At 45.2% G+C, this 27,902-nt stretch overlaps 1 protein-coding gene across 1 annotated transcript in view; it reads left to right on the top strand.

The window, feature by feature from the left end:
• The window catches only part of LOC135058242 (killer cell lectin-like receptor subfamily B member 1B allele C), an 89,192-nt gene extending 65,838 nt beyond the window's left edge, over positions 1-23,354 (top strand). The window contains exon 5 of the mRNA XM_063963781.1: positions 22,358-23,354. Coding sequence (XP_063819851.1) covers positions 22,358-22,475 — 118 coding nt within the window. The 3' untranslated portion in view covers positions 22,476-23,354. The remainder of the gene's footprint in view (positions 1-22,357) is intronic.
• Positions 23,355-27,902: the final 4,548 nt, after the last annotated feature.

The following is a 27,902-nucleotide window of genomic DNA, read 5'->3' as shown; positions in this document are numbered from 1 at the left end:
CGCGCTCTGAAGTGGTCCCCGTGAAGCGCAGTCTTCAACAGTGATACCGACACCTTGCTGTGCCGCTGTTCAGCGGTGTGGGCAGCCGGCGCCCACTACAGGAAAGACACTAAAGGGAAATTCCCATCATTCAAAAGTGGGTAAGCTTCATTATATGAGACTGCACAATCAGTGATTTGGCTAAATTATCACTGCACATATATGGAAATTTGCACAAATTAAGCTACCCATAGAAAGTCTACGTGATCTGGATAAGACTGCAATATACAAGCTGATTAATACCATATAAATACTTCACTGTGGATGGACTTCCTAAACAGCATCTAAGGAACCCACGTGAATTAATTAGCCCATGCATGGAGCTTAACCCTATAAGTACTAGTACATTTTAATTGCTACAGCATTTATTGGGAATTAAGAGGTTATGTTCTTTTTAAAGGTGATTATTGGAATCATTGAATGTTTGGTGTGTATTGTATGTTGAACATTCCAGGATAAGCGGATTATTTCATTGAGACTGTATTAAATATTTTTTAATAAATACATTTATTAGACTGTTCATTGGTAGCGCTTCTCTGAGTATTTATTACCTGGGGATACCCCTGGCTTCCCCTATGGCACTATGGAGTCAGCAATCCCTCCTAATGCTGACCCATCTATGCCTCTCTAAATACAATACACAAAATGGAAAGCTGCTCAATCAGATTGTAATGTCACTTAGGTGCTAAAAGGGAGGGGTAATTCTGTGTAGGAAAAAACTGTGTGTTCCCTAATGCACACCGAGTGAAAAATATTACGACATAATAGTCAGATAATACGGAGATCTTAGTTGCGTATATCTGCAGATATAGGGTTAAGCCCCCAGGCCGATCGACAAGGCTTCTCCGTCACTGGGGATCCCTAATACTAGGTATGGGTCCGGGGTGCAGGACCCCACGATGTCGGCACAGGTCGGCCACCCCAGGTCAGCACACAGCTGAGAATTAATAGGGGTTAATAAGAAGCACAGAAGTGCTATGTAAGTGGTGTGATTAAAATAATATATACAAAGTGATAGGGAAAATCATAAGTGTTAATAAAGTGTTAGGGTGTGCCGACCTGAAGCAGCCCAGCCATACCGACACAGGGGCCACCGCACCCCACACCCACCCCATAAATAATTCCAAATATGTCTGGGTTAAATTCCCAGTGTAAGGCCACATGGTAATGGCTCCTACAGCATCTGAGAGCCAGCTTACCTGGGGATACCCCTGGCTTCCCTTATGGCACTATGGAGTCAGCAATACCTCCTAATGCTGACCCATCTATGCCTCTCTAAATACAATACACAAAATGGAAAGCTGCTCAATCAGATTGTAATGTCACTCAGGTGCTAAAAGGGAGGGGTAATTCTGTGTAGGAAAAAACTGTGTGTTCCCTAATGCACACCGAGTGAAAAATATTACGACATAATAGTCAGATAATACGGAGATCTTAGTTGCGTATATCTGCAGATATAGGGCTAAGCCCCCAGGCCGATCGACAAGGCTTCTCCGTCACTGGGGGTCCCTAATACTAGGTATGGGTCCGGGGTGCAGGACCCCACGATGTCGGCACAGGTCGGCCACCCCAGGTCAGCACACAGGTGAGAATTAATAGGGGTTAATAAGAAGCACAGAAGTGCTATGTAAGTGGTGTGATTAAAATAATATATACAAAGTAATAGGGAAAATCATAAGTGTTAATAAAGTGTTAGGGTGTGCCGACCTGAAGCAGCCCAGCCATACCGACACAGGGGCCACCGCACCCCACACCCACCCCATAAATAATTCCAAATATGTCTGGGTTAAATTCCCAGTGTAAGGCCACATGGTAATGGCTCCTACAGCATCTGAGAGCCAGCTTACCTGGGGATACCCCTGGCTTCCCCTATGGCACTATGGAATCAGCAATACCTCCTAATGCTGACCCATCTATGCCTCTCTAAATACAATACACAAAATGGAAAGCTGCTCAATCAGATTGTAATGTCACTCAGGTGCTAAAAGGGAGGGGTAATTCTGTGTAGGAAAAAACTGTGTTCCCTAATGCACACCGAGTGAAAAATATTACGACATAATAGTCAGATAATACGGAGATCTTAGTTGCGTATATCTGCAGATATAGGGTTAAGCCCCCAGGCCGATCGACAAGGCTTCTCCGTCACTGGGGGTCCCTAATACTAGGTATGGGTCCGGGGTGCAGGACCCCACGATGTCGGCACAGGTCGGCCACCCCAGGTCAGCACACAGGTGAGAATTAATAGGGGTTAATAAGAAGCACAGAAGTGCTATGTAAGTGGTGTGATTAAAATAATATATACAAAGTGATAGGGAAAATCATAAGTGTTAATAAAGTGTTAGGGTGTGCCGACCTGAAGCAGCCCAGCCATACCGACACAGGGGCCACCGCACCCCACACCCACCCCATAAATAATTCCAAATATGTCTGGGTTAAATTCCCAGTGTAAGGCCACATGGTAATGGCTCCTACAGCATCTGAGAGCCAGCTTACCTGGGGATACCCCTGGCTTCCCCTATGGCACTATGGAATCAGCAATACCTCCTAATGCTGACCCATCTATGCCTCTCTAAATACAATACACAAAATGGAAAGCTGCTCAATCAGATTGTAATGTCACTCAGGTGCTAAAAGGGAGGGGTAATTCTGTGTAGGAAAAAACTGTGTTCCCTAATGCACACCGAGTGAAAAATATTACGACATAATAGTCAGATAATACGGAGATCTTAGTTGCGTATATCTGCAGATATAGGGTTAAGCCCCCAGGCCGATCGACAAGGCTTCTCCGTCACTGGGGGTCCCTAATACTAGGTATGGGTCCGGGGTGCAGGACCCCACGATGTCGGCACAGGTCGGCCACCCCAGGTCAGCACACAGGTGAGAATTAATAGGGGTTAATAAGAAGCACAGAAGTGCTATGTAAGTGGTGTGATTAAAATAATATATACAAAGTGATAGGGAAAATCATAAGTGTTAATAAAGTGTTAGGGTGTGCCGACCTGAAGCAGCCCAGCCATACCGACACAGGGGCCACCGCACCCCACACCCACCCCATAAATAATTCCAAATATGTCTGGGTTAAATTCCCAGTGTAAGGCCACATGGTAATGGCTCCTACAGCATCTGAGAGCCAGCTTACCTGGGGATACCCCTGGCTTCCCCTATGGCACTATGGAGTCAGCAATCCCTCCTAATGCTGACCCATCTATGCCTCTCTATATACAATACACAAAGTAGAAAGCTGCTCAAACAGATTGTAATGTCACTCAGGTGCTAAAAGGGGAGGGGTAATTCTGTGTAGGAAAAAACTGTGTTCCCTAATGCACACCGAGTGAAAAATATTACGACATAATAGTCAGATAATACGGAGATCTTAGTTGCGTATATCTGCAGATATAGGGTTAAGCCCCCAGGCCGATCGACAAGTCTTCTCCGTCACTGGGGGTCCCTAATACTAGGTATGGGTCCGGGGTGCAGGACCCCACGATGTCGGCACAGGTCGGCCACCCCAGGTCAGCACACAGGTGAGAATTATTAGGGGTTAATAAGAAGCACAGAAGTGCTATGTAAGTGGTGTGATTAAAATAATATATACAAAGTGATAGGGAAAATCATAAGTGTTAATAAATTGTTAGGGTGTGCCGACCTGAAGCAGCCCAGCCATACCGACACAGGGGCCACCGCACCCCACACCCACCCCATAAATAATTCCAAATATGTCTGGGTTAAATTCCCAGTGTAAGGCCACATGGTAATGGCTCCTACAGCATCTGAGAGCCAGCTTACCTGGGGATACCCCTGGCTTCCCCTATGGCACTATGGAGTCAGCAATACCTCCTAATGCTGACCCATCTATGCCTCTCTAAATACAATACACAAAATGGAAAGCTGCTCAATCAGATTGTAATGTCACTCAGGTGCTAAAAGGGAGGGGTAATTCTGTGTAGGAAAAAACTGTGTTCCCTAATGCACACCGAGTGAAAAATATTACAACATAATAGTCAGATAATACGGAGATCTTAGTTGCGTATATCTGCAGATATAGGGTTAAGCCCCCAGGCCGATCGACAAGGCTTCTCCGTCACTGGGGGTCCCTAATACTAGGTATGGGTCCGGGGTGCAGGACCCCACGATGTCGGCACAGGTCGGCCACCCCAGGTCAGCACACAGGTGAGAATTAATAGGGGTTAATAAGAAGCACAGAAGTGCTATGTAAGTGGTGTGATTAAAATAATATATACAAAGTGATAGGGAAAATCATAAGTGTTAATAAAGTGTTAGGGTGTGCCGACCTGAAGCAGCCCAGCCATACCGACACAGGGGCCACCGCACCCCACACCCACCCCATAAATAATTCCAAATATGTCTGGGTTAAATTCCCAGTGTAAGGCCACATGGTAATGGCTCCTACAGCATCTGAAAGCCAGCTTACCTGGGGATACCCCTGGCTTCCCCTATGGCACTATGGAGTCAGCAATCCCTCCTAATGCTGACCCATCTATGCCTCTCTAAATACAATACACAAAATGGAAAGCTGCTCAATCAGATTGTAATGTCACTCAGGTGCTAAAAGGGAGGGGTAATTCTGTGTAGGAAAAAACTGTGTTCCCTAATGCACACAGAGTGAAAAATATTACGACATAATAGTCAGATAATACGGAGATCTTAGTTGCGTATATCTGCAGATATAGGGTTAAGCCCCCAGGCCGATCGACAAGGCTTCTCCGTCACTGGGGGTCCCTAATACTAGGTATGGGTCCGGGGTGCAGGACCCCACAATGTCGGCACAGGTCGGCCACCCCAGGTCAGCACACAGGTGAGAATTAATAGGGGTTAATAAGAAGCACAGAAGTGCTATGTAAGTGGTGTGATTAAAATAATATATACAAAGTGATAGGGAAAATCATAAGTGTTAATAAATTGTTAGGGTGTGCCGACCTGAAGCATCCCAGCCATACCGACACAGGGGCCACCGCACCCCACACCCACCCCATAAATAATTCCAAATATGTCTGGGTTAAATTCCCAGTGTAAGGCCACATGGTAATGGCTCCTACAGCATCTGAGAGCCAGCTTACCTGGGGATACCCCTGGCTTCCCCTATGGCACTATGGAGTCAGCAATCCCTCCTAATGCTGACCCATCCATGCCTCTCTAAATACAATACACAAAATGGAAAGCTGCTCAATCAGATTGTAATGTCACTCAGGTGCTAAAAGGGAGGGGTAATTCTGTGTAGGAAAAAACTGTGTTCCCTAATGCACACCGAGTGAAAAATATTACGACATAATAGTCAGATAATACGGAGATCTTAGTTGCGTATATCTGCAGATATAGGGTTAAGCCCCCAGGCCGATCGACAAGTCTTCTCCGTCACTGGGGGTCCCTAATACTATGTATGGGTCCGGGGTGCAGGACCCCACGATGTCGGCACAGGTCGGCCACCCCAGGTAAGCACACAGGTGAGAATTAATAGGGGTTAATAAGAAGCACAGAAGTGCTATGTAAGTGGTGTGATTAAAATAATATATACAAAGTGATAGTTAGGCGCCGGGGTCCGCTTGTCTGCGCGGCCTGGCGCCTAGCAACTAGAGACGCCGTGCGCGTACAGCCGCTGGCTCCCTAGCAACTAGAGACGCCGGGCGCGCTGAGCCGCACGGACCCTAGCAACGGGGACGCCACTGGCGGACCGCGTTCCCCGTTGCTAGGCTTTAGGAATTAATATATTCACCTGCTCTCTGGCCGTGCAGCAAGGCAGCTGCACGGCATTCATTCTAATCAGCCTTTAAGCAGCTGATTGGAGGACTCCTTGTTAAATACACTCCCAGGGCTTCTCACAGACGCCGGTAATAGCTTCCTGCATGCTGCCTTTGTTTGCTGAGAGTCTGTTTCCAGTCCTGCTGTACCCGGTCATTCCTGTCCTCAGAAGTCCAGTATTCGGGAGTTGTCATCTCATCCCAGGAGGTCGTTTGGTTCCCTGGAGTCCTGACTGATCACCGTTTTATATCCTGTGGTGTTCGTGAGTTGCGGCTCTGCCGTGTGTTGCGGCTCTGCCGCTTTACCTTTTATATTTTGTTTTTGGAGCATTTGCGGAGGGTTCCGCTTCCACAAGTCCTCTCTGGTACTCGGCGGTGCCGGGTAGGAGTATTGGACAAGTGGATATTTTGGTTGTCCTTTTCCCTGGCGGTTTCTCCGCACATATTCTAGTTTTGAGTTAGCTTAGCCCCTGGCCTGGTTGTTTAGTTAGAGGGCCTCTTGTTATCACCCTGTCTCGGATTTCCCTTTGTCTCTCATTAAGACCGGGGGGCATCGGAGTTGGGCAGACATAATCCGCCCTTCAAACGCGGCTGCCAAGGGCTCAAGAAACCATAGTCTCGCAGGGGATTTCTGACAACACGGGTGAGACAACAGAGTTAGGGCGCCAGGGGCTATTTTCCTGTCCTGCTCCCTTCCCCAGCATTCCGTTCCAGTGCTCCGGTCCTTGCCATAAGATCTCCTCTGACCAGAGTGCTGGAATCATAACATTATTACCGGCCATACCAAAACTTAAAATTAAACGGGGTTTAATTTTTTCTCATTCAGTTTTGTGAGAGTTTATCGGCCTCATGAATCCGACAGGTTTAGGGCCAAATCCTGGTCAGCTCTTAGTCAGCCAGATTCAAGAACTTACTCAGATGGTTCAGGATCTTTCTTTTCGGGTGAAGTCGCAGGAAGATCTTTTGCGAGCTTCCCCAAGGGTAGTCCCTGAACCAAAGATGCATTTGCCTGACCGTTTTTCTGGTGATAGAAAAGAGTTTTTTAATTTTAAAGAATCCTGTAAACTTTATTTTCGTTTAAGACCGACTTCCTCGGGTACTGAATCTCAGCGGGTCGGGATTATTATTTCTTTACTCCAGGGGGATCCTCAGACCTGGGCATTTGGTTTAAGAGCAGAGGATCCTGCATTGTTGACAGTTGACGCTTTTTTTAAGTCTTTAGGGCTCTTGTATGATGACCCTGATAGAGAGGCGTCCGCTGAAAGTCAGCTGCGCGCTCTCAAACAAGGTAGAAATCCTGCGGAGGTTTATTGTACGGAGTTTCGCCGTTGGTCGAACGACTGTGGCTGGAATGACCCAGCCCTGCGCAGTCAGTTTCGCCTCGGCTTATCAGAGTCTATAAAAGACAGTCTCCTTCAGTACCCCGCTCCTGAGACTCTTAATAAACTCATGGAGCTTTCTATTAAGATTGATCATCGTCTCAGAGAGCGGAGGGCTGAAAGAGGAGCACCTGTAAGGTCAAGTCCGTGTGTATATTCCATTCCTGAAAACGTAGAGGAGCCCATGCAGATGGGTCTCTCCCGGCTGTCTCCTGAGGAAAAAGCCAGAAGGCAAAATTCCGGTCTTTGTCTGTACTGTGGGGGTAAGGGACATTTTGCTCGTAATTGTCCGAACAAGTCGGGAAACGCTTTGACCAGGTGAATTGTGAGGGGGTTCACCTAGGTCTGCAGCTTATCTCCTCGAATAACTCCCTTTTAGTCCCAGTTAAAGTTTCCTTTGGCAGCCTCAGTTCTTCGGTGTCGGCTTTTGTTGACAGTGGAGCTGCAGGAAACTTTATGGATTTAACTTGGGCTAAGGCCTTAGGCATTCCTCAGTTACCTTTGGGTAGGTGTGTCACCATGCATGGCTTAGATGGGAGTCCGCTGTCCAATGGGATTATTTCTCTCCGTACACCCCCTGTATTACTTACAGTAGGAGCTCTACATTCCGAGAAAATCGAGTTCTATCTTACACATTGCCCAGCAGTTCCAGTTGTTCTGGGTCACCCTTGGCTGGCCTTTCATAATCCCACCATTGATTGGCGGTCGGGGGAGATTTCACAATGGGGTACTTTTTGTGATAAGGAATGTATCACGTTTCCAGTCAGAGTAGCAGCTATCCTTCCAGAACTCATTCCGGTGGAATACCAGGAGTTTGCTGATGTTTTCTCCAAAGGCAATGCGGACATTCTGCCTCCCCATCGGCCTTATGATTGTGCTATTGAGTTATTTCCTGGTGCCGCATTGCCAAAGGGAAGATTATATGCATTATCCGGGCCAGAAACTGCGGCTATGAATGATTATGTTAAGGAGAGCCTTGAGAAAGGATTTATTAGACCATCAAAATCTCCTTTAAGTTAGAGATGAGCACCTGAAATTTTTCGGGTTTTGTGTTTTGGTTTTGGGTTCGGTTCCGCGGCCGTGTTTTGGGTTCGAACGCGTTTTGGCAAAACCTCACCGAATTTTTTTTGTCGGATTCGGGTGTGTTTTGGATTCGGGTGTTTTTTTCAAAAAACACTAAAAAACAGCTTAAATCATAGAATTTGGGGGTCATTTTGATCCCAAAGTATTATTAACCTCAAAAACCATAATTTACACTCATTTTCAGTCTATTCTGAATACCTCACACCTCACAATATTATTTTTAGTCCTAAAATTTGCACCGAGGTCGCTGTGTGAGTAAGATAAGCGACCCTAGTGGCCGACACAAACACCGGGCCCATCTAGGAGTGGCACTGCAGTGTCACGCAGGATGTCCCTTCCAAAAAACCCTCCCCAAACAGCACATGACGCAAAGAAAAAAAGAGGCGCAATGAGGTAGCTGTGTGAGTAAGATTAGCGACCCTAGTGGCCGACACAAACACCGGGCCCATCTAGGAGTGGCACTGCAGTGTCACGCAGGATGGCCCTTCCAAAAAACCCTCCCCAAACAGCACATGACGCAAAGAAAAAAAGAGGCGCAATGAGGTAGCTGTGTGAGTAAGATTAGCGACCCTAGTGGCCGACACAAACACCGGGCCCATCTAGGAGTGGCACTGCAGTGTCACGCAGGATGTCCCTTGCAAAAAACCCTCCCCAAACAGCACATGACGCAAAGAAAAAAAGAGGCTTTTTACTGATATTTGGTGTTTTGGATTTGACATGCTCTGTACTATGACATTGGGCATCGGCCTTGGCAGACGACGTTGCTGGCATTTCATCGTCTCGGCCATGACTAGTGGCAGCAGCTTCAGCACGAGGTGGAAGTGGATCTTGATCTTTCCCTAATTTTGGAACCTCAACATTTTTGTTCTCCATATTTTAATAGGCACAACTAAAAGGCACCTCAGGTAAACAATGGAGATGGATGGATTGGATACTAGTATACAATTATGGACGGGCTGCCGAGTGCCGACACAGAGGTAGCCACAGCCGTGAACTACCGCACTGTACTGTGTCTGCTGCTAATATATAGACTGGTTGATAAAGAGATAGTATACTCGTAACTAGTATGTATGTATAAAGAAAGAAAAAAAAACCACGGTTAGGTGGTATATACAATTATGGACGGGCTGCCGAGTGCCGACACAGAGGTAGCCACAGCCGTGAACTACCGCACTGTACTGTGTCTGCTGCTAATATATAGACTGGTTGATGATAAAGAGATAGTATACTCATAACTAGTATGTATGTATAAAGAAAGAAAAAAAAACCACGGTTAGGTGGTATATACAATTATGGACGGGCTGCCGAGTGCCGACACAGAGGTAGCCACAGCCGTGAACTACCGCACTGTACTGTGTCTGCTGCTAATATATAGACTGGTTGATAAAGAGATAGTATACTCGTAACTAGTATGTATGTATAAAGAAAGAAAAAAAAACCACGGTTAGGTGGTATATACAATTATGGACGGGCTGCCGAGTGCCGACACAGAGGTAGCCACAGCCGTGAACTACCGCACTGTACTGTGTCTGCTGCTAATATATAGACTGGTTGATGATAAAGAGATAGTATACTCGTAACTAGTATGTATGTATAAAGAAAGAAAAAAAAACCACGGTTAGGTGGTATATACAATTATGGACGGGCTGCCGAGTGCCGACACAGAGGTAGCCACAGCCGTGAACTACCGCACTGTACTGTGTCTGCTGCTAATATATAGACTGGTTGATAAAGAGATAGTATACTCGTAACTAGTATGTATGTATAAAGAAAGAAAAAAAAGCCACGGTTAGGTGGTATATACAATTATGGACGGGCTGCCGAGTGCCGACACAGAGGTAGCCACAGCCGTGAACTACCGCACTGTACTGTGTCTGCTGCTAATATATAGGCTGGTTGATAAAGAGATAGTATACTCATAACTAGTATGTATGTATAAAGAAAGAAAAAAAAACCACGGTTAGGTGGTATATACAATTATGGACGGGCTGCCGAGTGCCGACACAGAGGTAGCCACAGCCGTGAACTACCGCACTGTACTGTGTCTGCTGCTAATATATAGACTGGTTGATAAAGAGATAGTATACTCGTAACTAGTATGTATGTATAAAGAAAGAAAAAAAAACCACGGTTAGGTGGTATATACAATTATGGACGGGCTGCCGAGTGCCGACACAGAGGTAGCCACAGCCGTGAACTACCGCACTGTACTGTGTCTGCTGCTAATATATAGACTGGTTGATAAAGAGATAGTATACTCGTAACTAGTATGTATGTATAAAGAAAGAAAAAAAAACCACGGTTAGGTGGTATATACAATTATGGACGGGCTGCCGAGTGCCGACACAGAGGTAGCCACAGCCGTGAACTACCGCACTGTACTGTGTCTGCTGCTAATATATAGACTGGTTGATAAAGAGATAGTATACTCGTAACTAGTATGTATGTATAAAGAAAGAAAAAAAAACCACGGTTAGGTCACTGGTATATACAATTATGGACGGGCTGCCGAGTGCCGACGCAGAGGTAGCCACAGCCGTGAACTACCGCACTGTACTGTGTCTGCTGCTAATATAGACTGGTTGATAAAGAGATAGTATACTACTAATATTATATACTGGTGGTCAGGTCACTGGTCACTAGTCACACTGGCAGTGGCACTCCTGCAGCAAAAGTGTGCACTGTTTAATTTTAATATAATATTATGTACTCCTGGCTCCTGCTATAACCTATAACTGGCACTGCAGTAGTGCTCCCCAGTCTCCCCCACAATTATAAGCTGTGTGAGCTGAGCAGTCAGACAGATATATAATATATATAGATGATGCAGCACACTGGCCTGAGCCTGAGCAGTGCACACAGATATGGTATGTGACTGAGTCACTGTGTGCTGTGTATCGCTTTTTTCAGGCAGAGAACGGATTATAAATAAAAGTGGTGGTCACTGGTCACTATCAGCAAAACTCTGCACTGTACACTACTGAGTACTCCTAATGCTCCCCAAAATTAGTAAATCAAGTGTCTCTCTAATCTATTCTAATTCTAAACGGAGAGGACGCCAGCCACGTCCTCTCCCTATCAATCTCAATGCACGTGTGAAAATGGCGGCGACGCGCGGCTCCTTATATAGAATCCGAGTCTCGCGATAGAATCCGAGCCTCGCGAGAATCCGACAGCGTCATGATGACGTTCGGGCGCGCTCGGGTTAACCGAGCAAGGCGGGAAGATCCGAGTCGCTCGGACCCGTGAAAAAAAACATGAAGTTCTGGCGGGTTCGGATTCAGAGAAACCGAACCCGCTCATCTCTACTTTAAGTGCAGGCTTCTTCTTTGTGGAGAAAAAGGATGGCTCGCTTAGACCTTGCATTGATTTTAGAGCCCTGAATAAGATCTCAGTTAAAAACACCTATCCTTTGCCGTTGATTTCTGTACTCTTTGATCAGTTACGTTCTGCTGTGATTTTTTCTAAAATCGACCTTAGAGGAGCGTACAACCTCATCCGAATTAAATCTGGAGATGAGTGGAAGACGGCCTTCAGTACTCAGTCGGGTCACTACGAATACCTGGTGATGCCGTTCGGCCTGTCCAATGCTCCAGCAGTTTTTCAAGACCTCATTAACGATGTGCTCCGTGACTTCCTAGGGAAATTCGTGGTCGTTTACTTAGATGACATCCTGATTTATTCTGAATCAATGGAACAACATGTTACCCAGGTGCGTCTGGTTCTTCAAAAGTTACGTGAGAATCATTTATATGCCAAGCTGGAGAAGTGTGAGTTTCATGTCACGGAAGTATCTTTTTTAGGGTACATAATTTCCCCTCGGGGATTTTCCATGGAACCAAAGAAACTCCAGGCCATCCTTATTTGGGCGCAACCCACCAATTTAAAAGCAATTCAGCGCTTTTTAGGGTTTGCGAATTATTATAGGAGGTTCATTCATTCTTTTTCTGACCTGGTTGCTCCCATTGTAGCTCTGACAAAGAAAGGGGCGGATCCTACCAACTGGTCGCGTGAAGCTGAGTTGTCCTTCCGGGCCTTGAAACAAGCCTTTGTCTCGGCTCCAGTCCTCAGACATCCTAATCCGGAATTGCCCTTTGTGGTGGAGGTTGATGCCTCGGAGGTTGGAGTGGGGGCTATCCTTTCTCAAAAGGATCCGGAGTCTCTGGAGTTACATCCTTGTGCCTTTATGTCCAGGAAATTCTCCTCCGCTGAATCCAACTATGACGTTGGTAATCGGGAGTTACTGGCGGTAAAGTGGGCTTTCGAGGAGTGGAGGCATTGGCTGGAGGGAGCAAAACATACTATTTCGGTATTGACTGACCATAAGAACCTGCAATACATTGAATCGGCTAAGCGGCTTAATGCCCGGCAGGCACGTTGGGCATTATTTTTTACTCGTTTCAAATTTATAATCACTTTCAGGCCTGGTTCCAAGAATACTAAGGCTGATGCCCTGTCACGTAGCTTTCTTCCGGTTCACAATAACAATCCTGTTACCTCCATACTTCCATCTTCGGTCATCTGGGCGGGCCTCACACAAGATTTACTTACCCAGTTAAAACAGCTTCAACACCAAGCTCCTAGAATTACTCCTGCTGGTCGTCTTTACGTCCCTGAGTTTTTGAGAGCTACTGTTTTAACGGAATTCCATGATAACAAAGTTTCAGGGCATCCAGGAGTCTCTAAGACATTGGAGTTAGTCTCTCGATCAGTATGGTGGCCTGGTCTTTCTAAAGACGTCAAGTAATTTGTTTATTCATGTCAGGTTTGTGCACAGCATAAGGTTCCCCGTTCCTTGCCTTTCGGGCAACTTATGCCCTTAAATGTTCCTCTCAGGCCATGGTCTCATATTTCCATGGATTTTGTGGGTGACCTTCCCCTTTCAGCCGGATTCCGAGTCATATGGGTGGTAGTGGACCGTTTTAGTAAAATGGCTCATTTTATTGCTCTTCCCCGATTGCCTTCTGCCCAAGGGTTGGCAGTTTTGTTTCTCCGCCATGTATTCAGGCTTCATGGGTTGCCTACTGATATTGTTTCTGATCGGGGTCCACAATTCATCGCACAATTCTGGAAATGTTTTTGTGCCTCATTAAAGATGAAATTGTCGTTAACATCCGGTTACCACCCACAATCCAACGGGCAAACCGAACGAGTTAACCAATCATTGAAACAATATTTGCGCTTGTATTCAGCCAAACTCCAGAATGATTGGTCCGAGTTTCTTCCGTTGGCTGAATTTGCTTACAATAATTCTTGTCATTCCTCCACTAAAGAGTCTCCATTCTTTTCAGTTTTTGGTTTTCACCCCAGAGCTAATTCTTTTTTTCATCATTCCTCAGTCTCCTCGCTAACCTTAACCTCCCATCTCAGAGCCATTTGGAAAAAGGTGCACCTTGCTCTCAGAAAAGCGGCCTTTCGAGAGAAGAAATTTTCTGACAGGCTCCGACGTCCTTGCACTTTTAAGGTTGGAGATAGGGTGTGGTTGTCGACTCGCAACATCAGGCTTCGACAATCCTCGGCTAGACTGGGACCCAAATTTATTGGGCCATTTCTTATTATTAAAAGAGTCAACCCAGATGCCTTTCGGTTACGTTTACCAAGATCTCTCAGGATTGGAAATACGTTCCATTGTTCCCTGTTGAAACAATACGTTTCTTCCAGTAGATTTCCTCGGAAGATCTCTCAGGGTAGATCTCCAGTGGATGTACAGGGACAACAGGAGTTCTTGGTAGAGAAGGTTCTCGATTCCAAATTGTCCCGGGGTCGGCTGTATTTTCTAGTTCACTGGAAAGGCTATGGTTCGGAGGAAAGGTCTTGGGTCCTGGATAAGGATCTTCATGCCCCGAGGCTCAAGAGGGCATTTTTTTGGGAATTTCCTCAGAAACCTGGCTTTAGGGGTTCCTTGACCCCTCCTCAAGGGGGGAGTACTGTTAGGCGCCGGGGTCCTCTTGTCTGCGCGGCCCGGCGCCTAGCAACTAGAGACGCCGTGCGCGTACAGCCGCCGGCTCCCTAGCAACGCTAGACGCCGGGCGCGCTGAGCCGCACGGACCCTAGCAACGGGGACGCCACTGGCGGACCGCGTTCCCCGTTGCTAGGCTTTAGGAATTAATATATTCACCTGCTCTCTGGCCGTGCAGCAAGGCAGCTGCACGGCATTTATTCTAATCAGCCTTTAAGCAGCTGATTGGAGGACTCCTTGTTAAATACACTCCCAGGGCTTCTCACAGACGCTGGTAATAGCTTCCTGCATGCTGCCTTTGTTTGCTGAGAGTCTGTTTCCAGTCCTGCTGTACCCGGTCATTCCTGTCCTCAGAAGTCCAGTATTCGGGAGTTGTCATCTCATCCCAGGAGGTCGTTTGGTTCCCTGGAGTCCTGACTGATCACTGTTTTATATCCTGTGGTGTTCGTGAGTTGCGGCTCTGCCATGTGTTGCGGCTCAGCCGCTTTACCTTTTATATTTTGTTTTTGGAGCATTTGCGGAGGGTTCCGCTTCCACAAGTCCTCTCTGGTACTCGGCGGTGCCGGGTAGGAGTATTGGACAAGTGGATATTTTGGTTGTCCTTTTCCCTGGCGGTTTCTCCGCACATATTCTAGTTTTGAGTTAGCTTAGCCCCTGGCCTGGTTGTTTAGTTAGAGGGCCTCTTGTTATCACCCTGTCTCGGATTTCCCTTTGTCTCTCATTAAGACCGGGGGGCATCGGAGTTGGGCAGACATAATCCGCCCTTCAAACGCGGCTGCCAAGGGCTCAAGAAACCATAGTCTCGCAGGGGATTTCTGACAACACGGACAACAGAGTTAGGGCGCCAGGGGCTATTTTCCTGTCCTGCTCCCTTCCCCAGCATTCCGTTCCAGTGCTCCGGTCCTTGCCATAAGATCTCCTCTGACCAGAGTGCTGGAATCATAACAGTGATAGGGAAAATCATAAGTGTTAATAAAGTGTTAGCGTGTGCCGACCTGAAGCAGCCCAGCCATACCGACACAAGGGCCACTGCACCCCACACCCACCCCATAAATAATTCCAAATATGTCTGGGTTAAATTCCCAGTGTAAGGCCACATGGTAATGGCTCCTACAGCATCTGAGAGCCAGCTTACCTGGGGATACCCCTGGCTTCCCCTATGGCACTATGGAGTCAGCAATCCCTCATAATGCTGACCCATCTATGCCTCTCTAAATACAATACACAAAATGGAAAGCTGCTCAATCAGATTGTAATGTCACTCAGGTGCTAAAAGGGAGGGGTAATTCTGTGTAGGAAAAAACTGTGTTCCCTAATGCACACCGAGTGAAAAATATTACGACATAATAGTCAGATAATACGGAGATCTTAGTTGCGTATATCTGCAGATATAGGGTTAAGCCCCCAGGCCGATCGACAAGTCTTCTCCGTCACTGGGGGTCCCTAATACTAGGTATGGGTCCGGGGTGCAGGACCCCACGATGTCGGCACAGGTCGGCCACCCCAGGTCAGCACACAGGTGAGAATTAATAGGGGTTAATAAGAAGCACAGAAGTGCTATGTAAGTGGTGTGATTAAAATAATATATACAAACTGATAGGGAAAATCATAAGTGTTAATAAAGGGTTAGGGTGTGCCGACCTGAAGCAGCCCAGCCATACCGACACAGGGGCCACCGCACCCCACACCCACCCCATAAATAATTCCAAATATGTCTGGGTTAAATTCCCATTGTAAGGCCACATGGTAATGGCTCCTACAGCATCTGAGAGCCAGCTTACCTGGGGATACCCCTGGCTTCCCCTATGGCACTATGGAGTCAGCAATACCTCCTAATGCTGACCCATCTATGCCTCTCTAAATACAATACACAAAATGGAAAGCTGCTCAATCAGATTGTAATGTCACTCAGGTGCTAAAAGGGAGGGGTAATTCTGTGTAGGAAAAAACTGTGTGTTCCCTAATGCACACCGAGTGAAAAATATTACAACATAATAGTCAGATAATACGGAGATCTTAGTTGCGTATATCTGCAGATATAGGGTTAAGCCCCCAGGCCGATCGACAAGGCTTCTCCGTCACTGGGGATCCCTAATACTAGGTATGGGTCCGGGGTGCAGGACCCCACGATGTCGGCACAGGTCGGCCACCCCAGGTCAGCACACAGGTGAGAATTAATAGGGGTTAATAAGAAGCACAGAAGTGCTATGTAAGTGGTGTGATTAAAATAATATATACAAAGTGATAGGGAAAATCATAAGTGTTAATAAAGTGTTAGGGTGTGCCGACCTGAAGCAGCCCAGCCATACCGACACAGGGGCCACCGCACCCCACACCCACCCCATAAATAATTCCAAATATGTCTGGGTTAAATTCCCAGTGTAAGGCCACATGGTAATGGCTCCTACAGCATCTGAAAGCCAGCTTACCTGGGGATACCCCTGGCTTCCCCTATGGCACTATGGAGTCAGCAATCCCTCCTAATGCTGACCCATCTATGCCTCTCTAAGTACAATACACAAAATGGAAAGCTGCTCAATCAGATTGTAATGTCACTCAGGTGCTAAAAGGGAGGGGTAATTCTGTGTAGGAAAAAACTGTGTTCCCTAATGCACACCGAGTGAAAAATATTACGACATAATAGTCAGATAATACGGAGATCTTAGTTGCGTATATCTGCAGATATAGGGTTAAGCCCCCAGGCCGATCGACAAGGCTTCTCCGTCACTGGGGGTCCCTAATACTAGGTATGGGTCCGGGGTGCAGGACCCCACGATGTCGGCACAGGTCGGCCACCCCAGGTCAGCACACAGGTGAGAATTAATAGGGGTTAATAAGAAGCACAGAAGTGCTATGTAAGTGGTGTGATTAAAATAATATATACAAAGTGATAGGGAAAATCATAAGTGTTAATAAAGTGTTAGGGTGTGCCGACCTGAAGCAGCCCAGCCATACCGACACAGGGGCCACCGCACCCCACACCCACCCCATAAATAATTCCAAATATGTCTGGGTTAAATTCCCAGTGTAAGGCCACATGGTAATGGCTCCTACAGCATCTGAGAGCCAGCTTACCTGGGGATACCCCTGGCTTCCCCTATGGCACTATAGAGTCAGCAATACCTCCTAATGCTGACCCATCTATGCCTCTCTAAATACAATACACAAAATGGAAAGCTGCTCAATCAGATTGTAATGTCACTCAGGTGCTAAAAGGGAGGGGTAATTCTGTGTAGGAAAAAACTGTGTTCCCTAATGCACACCGAGTGAAAAATATTCCGACATAATAGTCAGATAATACAGAGATCTTAGTTGCGTATATCTGCAGATATAGGGTTAAGCCCCCAGGCTGATCGACAAGGCTTCTCCGTCACTGGGGGTCCCTAATACACTTTTCCCATGTTCACAAGATCTACAGAAGGCTAGACATGATCTTTTTTGGATCAAGACCCTCATCTAAACTTACAGATGTCATTATCCATCCCTGTACCTGGTCAGACCATGCCCCTGTATCCCTGCTTCTATTAGGTATTGACCCTCTCTCCTCTCCCCCCTCCTGGTGTCTGAACGACTCTGTGTTACAATCCAAAGAAATGTGCACCCTTGTTTCCCAGTTATTAGAGGAGTACTTCTCTATAAACAAGATGCCGGAGGTGGGAGACCTGACATTGTGGGATGCTCATATAGCTGTAATACAGGCCACCTGATTCAAATCACTTCCAGATTACGGAAAATTCGTAATCCAGCTATCAATACTCTGACTGAGCAGGTTTACCACCTTGAGGCAATTCATAATTCTTCACTGTCCCCTGATGATCTTGATAAGCTCATTAAGGCCCGTGGGGAACTTAATATTCTGTTATCACACAAAACGGAGTATAGTCTTAGACGCCTTAACCAAACATACTACGAGAAGGGTGACAAGACGGATAAACTTTTGGCTCGGAAAACTGAGGGCCAAATTATCCTCTAAAAATTTTTTTTCCATCAAAAACAAACTGGGGACTTGATTCATGATCCCGATAAAATTACAAAGGCATTTTAATTATTTTATCGTTCAATTTATAACGGAGGCTCTACCCCTGTTTCCCCTTCCCTGTATAACAACATTGATTCATTTCTGGCCAAATGCCAGCTTCTCAAACTTAATCACTCTACAGTTACTAAATTGGGTGCAGAAATTACCATAGAAGAACTGGAAGGTGTGTTAAAACTACAAAAACCTGGTAAGGCCTCTCCCAAGCGAACTACAAGAAATTTCACTGTATCCTGTTTCCCCACTTACAGTAAGTAGACTTTTTAGTAGTTTTCTTAAAGGTGTCCCTCCTTCCCCCCAAACTCTAGAAGCATGCATCATTCTAATTCCCAAGGCGGGTAAGGATCCTAATCTCTGTTCCAGCTACAGACCAATTTTTCGTTTGAATTAGGATATTAAAATGTTTTCATAAGTGTTGGCCATGAGGTTGAATAGTGTCCTCCCCAGCTTAATTCATGCTGACCAGGTAGGCTTCATCCCAGGCCGACAGGCAAGGGACAACACAAGGCGCACTATTAACTTGGTTTATTCCATAAACAAAAGTAAATTGCCTTCAATCCTTCTCTCTTTAGATGCCGAGAAGGCATTTGATAGAATTCTCTGGCCTTTTAGGTTTGCTACCTTATGCCGTTTCGGCCTGGGAGGAAGCCTACTATCTGGAGTTCAAGCAAGGTACTCTAATCTATCGGCCAGGGTACGAGTAAATGGTAGAGACTCTGGGATCAGTACTAAATCCCACTGGACAGGATCCCGGCGGTCGAAATACCGATGCCAGAATCCCGACTACACAATCCCGACAGTGGTGGCGAGCGGAACGCAGACCCTTGCGGGCTCGCTTCGCTCGCCACGCTGCGGGCACGGTGCCTCGCTACGCTCGTCACACTATTATATTGGACACCCACGGAGGTAGAATATGTCAGGATTTGTGCCGGTCGGGATTCCGGCGTCGGTATTTCGGCCGCCGGGATTTCGTCCGGCGGGATCTTGACCGCCTCCCGAGACTCCTACTACTTTACCATACAAAACTGCACCAGACAGGGTTGTCCCTTATCCCCTTTAATTTTTGCCCTGACTACCTTTAGCTCAATTGATCCGTCTGGACCTGGACATTAGGGGAATACATGAAGGGGAGGTGGATTATAAATTATTTTTATTTGTGGAAGATGTCCTTCTTTCTCTATCCTCCTCCCTTATCTCCATTCCCAATCTTTTCCATGTCCTTTCATTATATTCTTCTCTCTCTGGTTATAAAATCAATTATACCAAGTGAGCTAATATTAAATCTACACTAGCCAGTAATTTTAACTTTACATGGCACCAAAAAAAAAATGTGTTACCTAGGCATTTTCATCACCGATTCATATAATTCCCTGTATAAGGAAAACTTCCCTAATTTATTTGCCACCATAATTTCCGACCTAAGGGTTTGTCGAAAGCAAATCATCTCGTGGTATGGCAGAATGGCTGCGGTCAAGATGAACATATTATCAAGAATCCTATACCTCATGCACAGAGCTGCCATCAGAAATTGTGGGGCCTGGGACTGACAAAATAGGCAGGCTCCCCCCCCCCCCTTCCTAAAAAAAAAGAAAGAGAAAAAAAGTATATATATATATATATATATAAAAAGTAAAAATTTTATATATATATATATATATATATATATAAAATAAAAATAAATAAATCCTGTGCACATACTGAGCAACACTATATTAATGCCCCTTGCACCATATTAATGCCCCCAGTAGCGGTGCTGCTTATACACATAATGCCTCCCAATAGCGGTGCCGCTTAAACACAAACTGCCCCCTTTAGCGATTCCGCTTATACATTCCTCCAATAATAGCGCTGCTTACACATAATGATCACACACACAGACACACACATACCCATACATACACATACACTTTCTCTCTCTTACTCTCCCTGTGGTAGCAGCCAGCCTGGTCCGTATAGCACCGCCCCCTTTTCATGCCCAAGTTCTAACACTGTCACAGGAAGGGGGAGAGGAAGCTGCAAGCTTCAATTGTAAGCGTCCCTCCCAAAATGGCAGTCGCCCCAGAGGAGACAGTTATTAAAGATACTAGAGGAGCCTCCTCTAGTATCTTTAATAATTGTCTCCTGTGAGGCAGTGGCCATTTTGGGAGGGACGCTTAAAATTGATGCTTGCAGCGTCCTCTCCCCCCTCCTGTGACAGTGTCAGATCATGGGCACGAAAAAGGGGGTGGAGCAAAGTGGCGGGCGGATGGTGGCATGAGCGTGTTAGAGAGGCCGCATCCGGGACTACTGTGCCCGCAGCACCCCCCTGATGGCGGGCCTGCTCATGTAGAACTGCGGTTTGCAGAAAGAAATTTGCTAATTTATTTGGATGGATAAACATCCTAGACTAAAAATTTAAATTTTAGCCAGAAGCCTGCTTAGAGGCAGAAGAGGTTTACCTGCCCTGCAGAAATACTATCTGGCTTCCCATTTGAGCCAGGCCCTCACTTGGTTTGCTTTCCCCACTGACCTACCCTGAGTACAAATAGAGTTGGCTGAATCTAATCTTTCCTCACTTATATCCATCCTATTACCATCTGTCTCATCTAGGGACCACCAAATTTCTAACCTGGCCACTTTCCTCTCTCGCTCCATTGGGCTCCAAAGCGCCCGTCAATTTGGTCTTACTACCTTTCCATATTCTCTGTGGGACAATCCTGCTTTCCCTCCGGGGTCCTTACAAGCTCACTCACACTCGTGGTATCAAATTCCTACTCGTCCTAGATTTGTTATAGATCTTATTGGGGGTAAGTCTTGGTCCTCACTTGACACCATCTCTAAGAAATCCCACATCACTCACCCTAGACTTTTCAAATATTCTCAGCTAAGATCCTTCTTAGGTTCCCTACCTAAAGCAGCTGTTTTTAGAAACCTGACACCTTTTGAGAGGCTTTGCTATCACTCTCCTATCCGCAAGGGCATTATCTCTAGTTTATATTCCATGCCATGCTCAGCAGGCCCATCCTTCTCAATGAAAGCGACTGGAAAAGAGACCTTGGCCCCCCGCCAGTTGAGGAAGCGTGGCAGATTATTAGACACAATGTAGCTCACTCCTCCATATCCTCTATTAAATAAAAAATTCATACAAAATGTATACAAGATGGTACCTAGTCCCCTCCAGGCTTTCCAAAATCTACCCAACCTTCTCACCACTTTGCTGTCGCGATTGCGTTTTAAAGGGAGATTTTTACCACATTTGGTGGAACGGTCCTAAGATTCAACCCTATTGGTCGAACCCTTATTCCATGGTTGTCATTATTGGGGTATCCAATAGAAGCTCTGTGCCCTCCCTCAAATAAACTGGCTCTTCATATTCTACATGCTGCTAGGGGTGCCCCTTCCTCTAGTTGGAAGCAACCCTCCCATCCTCCTATGCATATGGTGTTATCTAAAATATGGTTTATTATCTCTATGGAAAACATCACCCATGCCTTACATGATTCTAGCGACAAATTTGAGAGAATACGGTCCCTGTGTTTTGCACAATTTTCCACTCCATCTTCTGGGACCTAAGAAGATGAATATAGGAAGACTAAGGCTCATCCCTGCAATATCCATCTTTTTCATATGGTCGATACTTCTTCTTCTTCTTCTTCCTTTCCTTCTTCTCTCTTCTTCTTCTCCTCTCCTTCTTCTCTCTTCTGCTCTCTTCCTTTACCTCTACCTTGGTTCTCATTTTCTTTCTCAGTTATTCTGTTATGTAGTGCCTCATTTTTTGATATTTATACTATATATCAAAACTGCATTGCTTCTGTTGATGTTCAGGTCTCATGTGTTACAATGCTATTGGATTTCTATGTACCGTATCCGTATGCCATATTTTGTATGGTTTTGTGTGATGCTCTGCAATAAAATTTACTTTAAAAAAGAAAGAAAATTCAACCCAAATGCTTAGCTCTCTTTTCTGTACTCTAATACTTAAGTTTATTTAGTACTGTATGTTGTGTTTGAATTTAGTTTTATTTGTTTTTATTAGAAATGGAAACACTTTCGGGCCTATTGGGAGAAAAGCGCTTTATAAATAACATTATTATTATTTACATTTGTCTTATTATTTTCCACACAGGTTCGAGATAAAAGGGAATACAGGAAGCTGTGTATTGGCGAATAAAGTTGGTTATTACTCTGGTATCTGTAATTTAACTTACAGATTTATATGTCAAATGGAAGCCGTGAAAATCTGACATTGCCATATGGAGAAAATCTACAGATGAGTAATATAACCACTTAAATGATTTTTCCACCTCAAAATCGCTCAGAAATAATTTTTTACATTACTTTTTATAGTTTTATAGATTAAAATATTTTATATATAAAAAAAATATCTAGGGGGTGTTTTGCACCCCCAATCCCCCCTGTATCCATAGGCCCTTATTATAAAATAACTTCCCATCCCCCCATTGGCATTTGGCAATAGACACCCCAGTGGTCTTAAACCCTAATAATAGTCACCCCCACGCCCCATTAGTAGCAAAAATAATAATAAAAATCCATGCTTTATAAGCCCCCCACCTTGTAAAAAGACCCTTTTGTTACCCCTGTGACCAATGTTTTTTTTCTTTTACATTTTAACCCCTCCCCCCTACAGAATCCTTTACATTTTTCATTTGCTATTCCCCTTCTCCCAACCCAATTTGCTATATATGGGGTTCAGCCCCCACCACCATAGGCATACACCCCCCCCCCCTCCCCCACATGCAGAGCGTAGTGAAGTGTGTGTCAAGGGAGACTGACGATCAGTGTTCCACGTGACGGGGGACACGGCAGGCAGCACCTTGCATGTGATGCGATCTGGCCTTGTAATGTACGCCTGGCTCTGGTCGCATCACATGCAACAACGCCAGGCAAGTGGTTAAGATTAAATACAAATATTATAGGTAGATGATTTATTTTTCCATAGGACAAAAACAGAAAATGACCCTGTAGTATTATGATTACTTCACCTGGAAATCCTTATCCGTGGAACTACTGCCTGACAGATCTGAAAAACTAGAGTACGGGAATAAAGAAACAAACCTCAAAACTAACGGATAATAGTTTTTTATTCCACGTACAAAAATGGATTTGTGAACATTATGATTTTTGAGAATCAATCAATATTATGAGAATCTAGAAAATTACGGTTGATGTCACATATACGTTAATTGTGAAATAAATTCTCTACTAGAGAGTTCATTTTGGTAGATTTATATCTACATCTGAATCTTCTTTCTTGTATAGGTTATTATTAAACAACTGCAAGTTGCTCATAATCAAATTATTGGCTCATTACGGGTGCATGTAAGCAGTGTCGGACTAGGGCATGAAGGGTCAACCGGGGTATGCAGTGGTAGGGGCCATGTTTAGGGGCATGGCCAGTCTCCAAGAGGGGGTGTGGTCAGCTGCTACATTGACTTGCCTGACCATTAGTGAGTGCATGGGCTGGAGCCCTTGATAAATATACAGTGCTAGAGCATGCATGATAATGTAGCAGATAAATATTGGCAATATACTGTACAGAATACACCATAGCCCTGTGCAATATAAGGTAACATTTGAATATATTTTAATGCAGAATTCAAGACCACAGTCTGGAACCTGATTCCTGGAGGAGGGGCTCATCGGGGGTTTCCCCTGTGCCCCTGTGGGCCAGTCCAACTTTGCACGTTAGAGACGGGGTAATAAAAAAACTGAGCCCTGTAGTGCCATTTGGTGGGTTGGCTCTCATTTTAGAAACACATGAATATTTGACCCAATGTGGGGCTATTATGATGTAGTGTAGAACCATATGAGCAGAGAAGTCTTGATGCGACTGGTGGCTTATCAAATATATACAAATATCTGTGACTGAGTTCTCTGCATTCTATTATCATGTAGGATGCAAGTCTCTTTTACTGGCCCATTGCAGTGTGCTGAGGGATTCAGTACTTTTTTCTTGTATCAGTTATTATTATTATTATTATGTGACACAAGAGGTGACACAATAGTAGACCCAGTACCTCATAGATTTACCACTTATGGGATCAATTATCATAATACTATATATCTCTACTATATAAAAGCAAAAATTTGTCCTTCTGTTTTTCTATACAAATCCACAGTTTACAAGCTATGATCGTGAAATTTTACATACGAGCAAATTAAAACATGGCGGAGGCAACTAAAACAATTAGAAATCCCTAGCACCCCTGGGAGTGGGGGGGGGGGGGGGGGGGTAAACAGCATCACAGAGTATATCGGCAGACAGCATAACTCCAGATTTGCTGGAGTAATGTACTCAAAAAAATGATACACATAAGACTTACACTCTGGAGACAAACACTGTGGGGTCAGACACCCCTAGCACCCTTAGGGGTGAAACAGCAGCACAGATTATGTCAGCAGACAGCATAACTGTGGAAGGCCTGGAGCCATTTACACCAAACTTGGAACACATCTGACTTACAATTTGGGAACAAACTCTGTGGGGGTTAGACAACCCTAGCACCCCTAGGGGTGGGACAGCAGCACAGAGTATTTCAGAAGACAGCATAACTCCTGCATGCCTGTAACAATTTACAACAAAATTGGTACACATATGACTTACACTCTGGGAACAAACACTGTGGGGGTAACACACCACTAGCACCCCTAGGGGTGGGGCAGCAGCACAGACTATATCAGGACATGCATGATATGTCAGTGATGACAGGGCTGCATGTGACAGGGCCAGTGACATGATGTGAGGAGGGGAATGCAGGTAGCACAAACCCACACACTTAGAGTTATATAGTGGAAGCAGCAGAGTCACCCAGCAGCACAGAGTATATCAGGAGAAATATAATGTGCTGCGCTATATAAGAAACTGTAAATAAATTGATAATTTCACAGTGGCACTGACATGATGAGAGGAGGGGAATGGAGGCAGCAAGAAGCCACAGACTGAGCGTTGTATAGTGGGAAGAGCAGGGTCCCTTGGGCGAACAAAAAGGGGTCCGGCCACTACACAAAGTGCGTCAGGGAAGCAAGATATGCCTATATACTAGATCTCCAACCAACGTACATTAACAAACTAACATTCTAATTTACCATCCTCAGCCCATAGCGAAGCACGGGTATTCAGCTATATACAATGTTATTTATACTGTGTGATTAATATTTACATTTATTTTTGTAAACAGACATTCTTAAAATCCCAGGCAACGTCGGGTACTCCAGCTAGTAATATAATATAAACTGTAATCTCATTGTCATCACATATATAAGATATTTGCATGTAAATTATATGAATACAACATTTGATTTGATTTTGTAATGTGTGGTTATATTTCCAAATTAAACTGCACAATTGTAGATTCTTTTTCTAAAACTGTGGGTAATCTGCCAGAAGGTCTTAACTGTTGGAAATGTGTGTGTAGTTGGGTGGTTTGGCAGAAGTGTAGTTGACCCAATCACAAGTCCAATGGCTTATTCAGACAGTGTGGGTTCATTGGATAAATGTACTCACTGTTATACTGGTTGCATGAAACAGAGCTGGGTCCAGACAGCTCAACAGCTGGTGATTGTCTTCTGTAAGCGGGTAGTGGCACAGGATACTGGAACAGCAGTATCGAGGGGTAAATGGTCACAGGTCTCTTGGAACTAAGGGGGAGAAATATGTCTTCCACTATTTCACTCATACACAGTAACAAGATGGCTCTGCGCATGCACAGTAGTAGTAGTAGTGGTGGTAGTGGTATCCATCTTGGTAAGGGAATGAAGCATCATCCCGGAGGAGCCATGTTGGAGACTGCTCAGTAGCACTCTCCTACTCTAACGCAACCATTGCTACAAGCTTCTTCATGTTACACAAACTCACATTTGAAGCTTTCATGTAGCAGGCTGTAAGAAAGGTGAGGTTCGACACATAAAGAACATCAGCATATCAGACAACTTTGGCTCGGCCTTCTTGACAGATGTATCCGCAAGACTTCTCTCACTAACTGCACAGACCTTGGCAAGAGTCTCTTAACTCACCAACTGTGGACTGCTATCATTGTTGCGATTCTAGATTTCTTTTGTACTTTTTACTCCTAAATTTTGCAAAGTCTCTTGGTCTTCCATTTGAACCGATCTGTCTTTGACTTTGGTTCACAAATATCCTGAGGTACTGTACACCAAATGCAATGTTTGCAAATTCCTTATCATATCTTCTAGGTTGCTTGCCATCTAGCAGATGATATTTTCTGTAGTTGAAATTCCATGCTGGTAATCTCTGGTTCAGATGTATCTCCAGCTACTGGTATGACCAGTGACACATATTTGTTCTGCATGTCAAAGTCCAGCATTTCCAAAACTAGAGATGTGCACCGGAAATTTTTCGGGTTTTGTGTTTTGGATTAAGTTCCGCGGCCATGTTTTGGATTCGGAGGCGTTTTGGCAAAATCTCCCTGAATTTTTTTTGTCGGATTCGGGTGTGTTTTGGATTCGGGTGTTTTTTTTTAAAGAAACCCCCTCAAAAACAGCTTAAATCATAGAATTTGTGGGTAATTTTGATCCCATAGTATTATTAACCAAAATTTCCACTCATTTCCAGTCTAGTCTGAACCCCTCACAATATTATTTTTAGTCCTAAAATTTGCACCGAGGTCGATGGATGACTAAGCTAAGCGACCCAAGTGGGCGGCACAAACACCTGGCCCATCTAGGAGTGGCACTGCAGTGTCAGACAGGATGGCACTTAAAAAAAATTAGCCCCAAACATCACATGATGCAGACAAAATATAATTCTTAGCCTTTTCCTCGCAGCCCCAGTTGCAGGAGAATGTGAAGGAGGAACTGTTGACGGGTCATGTTCCGCTTGACTTGACAAGTGTCTCACCAGCAGGTCTTTGAACATGTGCCGACTTGTGTCTGCCGGAAAGAGAGATACAACGTAGGATTTAAACCTAGGATCGAGCACGGTGGCCAAAATGTAGTGCTCTGATTTCAACAGATTGACCACCCGTGAATCCTGGTTACGCGAATTAAGGGCTCCATCCACAAGTCCCACATGCCTAGCGGAATCGCTCTGTTTTAGCTCCTCCTTCAATGTCTCCAGCTTCTTCTGCAAAAGCCTGATGAGGGGAATGACCTGACTCAGGCTGGCAGTGTCTGAACTGACTTCACGTGTGGCAAGTTCAAAGGGTTGCAGAACCTTGCACAACGTTGAAATCATTCTCCACTGCGCTTGAGTCAGGTGCATTCCCCCTCCTTTGCCTATATCATAGGCAGATGTATAGGCTTGAATGGCTTTTTGCTGCTCCTCCATCCTCTGAAGCATATAGAGGGTTGAATTCCACCTCGTTACCACCTCTTGCTTCAGATGATGGCGGGGCAGGTTCAGGAGTGTTTGCTGGTGCTCCAGTCTTCGGCACGCGGTGGCTGAATGCCGAAAGTGGCCCGCAATTCTTCGGGCCACCGACAGCATCTCTTGCACGCCCCTGTCGGTTTTTTTTTTAAATTCTGCACCACCAAATTCAATGTATGTGCAAAACATGGGACGTGCTGGAATTTGCCCACATGTAATGCACGCACAATATTGGTGGCGTTGTCCGATGTCACAAATCCCCAGGAGAGTCCATTTGGGGTAAGCCATTCTGCGATGATGTTCCTCAGTTTCCGTAAGAGGTTGT

Source organism: Pseudophryne corroboree, chromosome 3, assembly GCF_028390025.1.
Source record: "Pseudophryne corroboree isolate aPseCor3 chromosome 3, aPseCor3.hap2, whole genome shotgun sequence".
In the NCBI taxonomy this organism is placed as follows: Eukaryota; Metazoa; Chordata; class Amphibia; order Anura; family Myobatrachidae; genus Pseudophryne; species Pseudophryne corroboree.
This window is presented reverse-complemented; position numbering and strand designations above follow the sequence as displayed.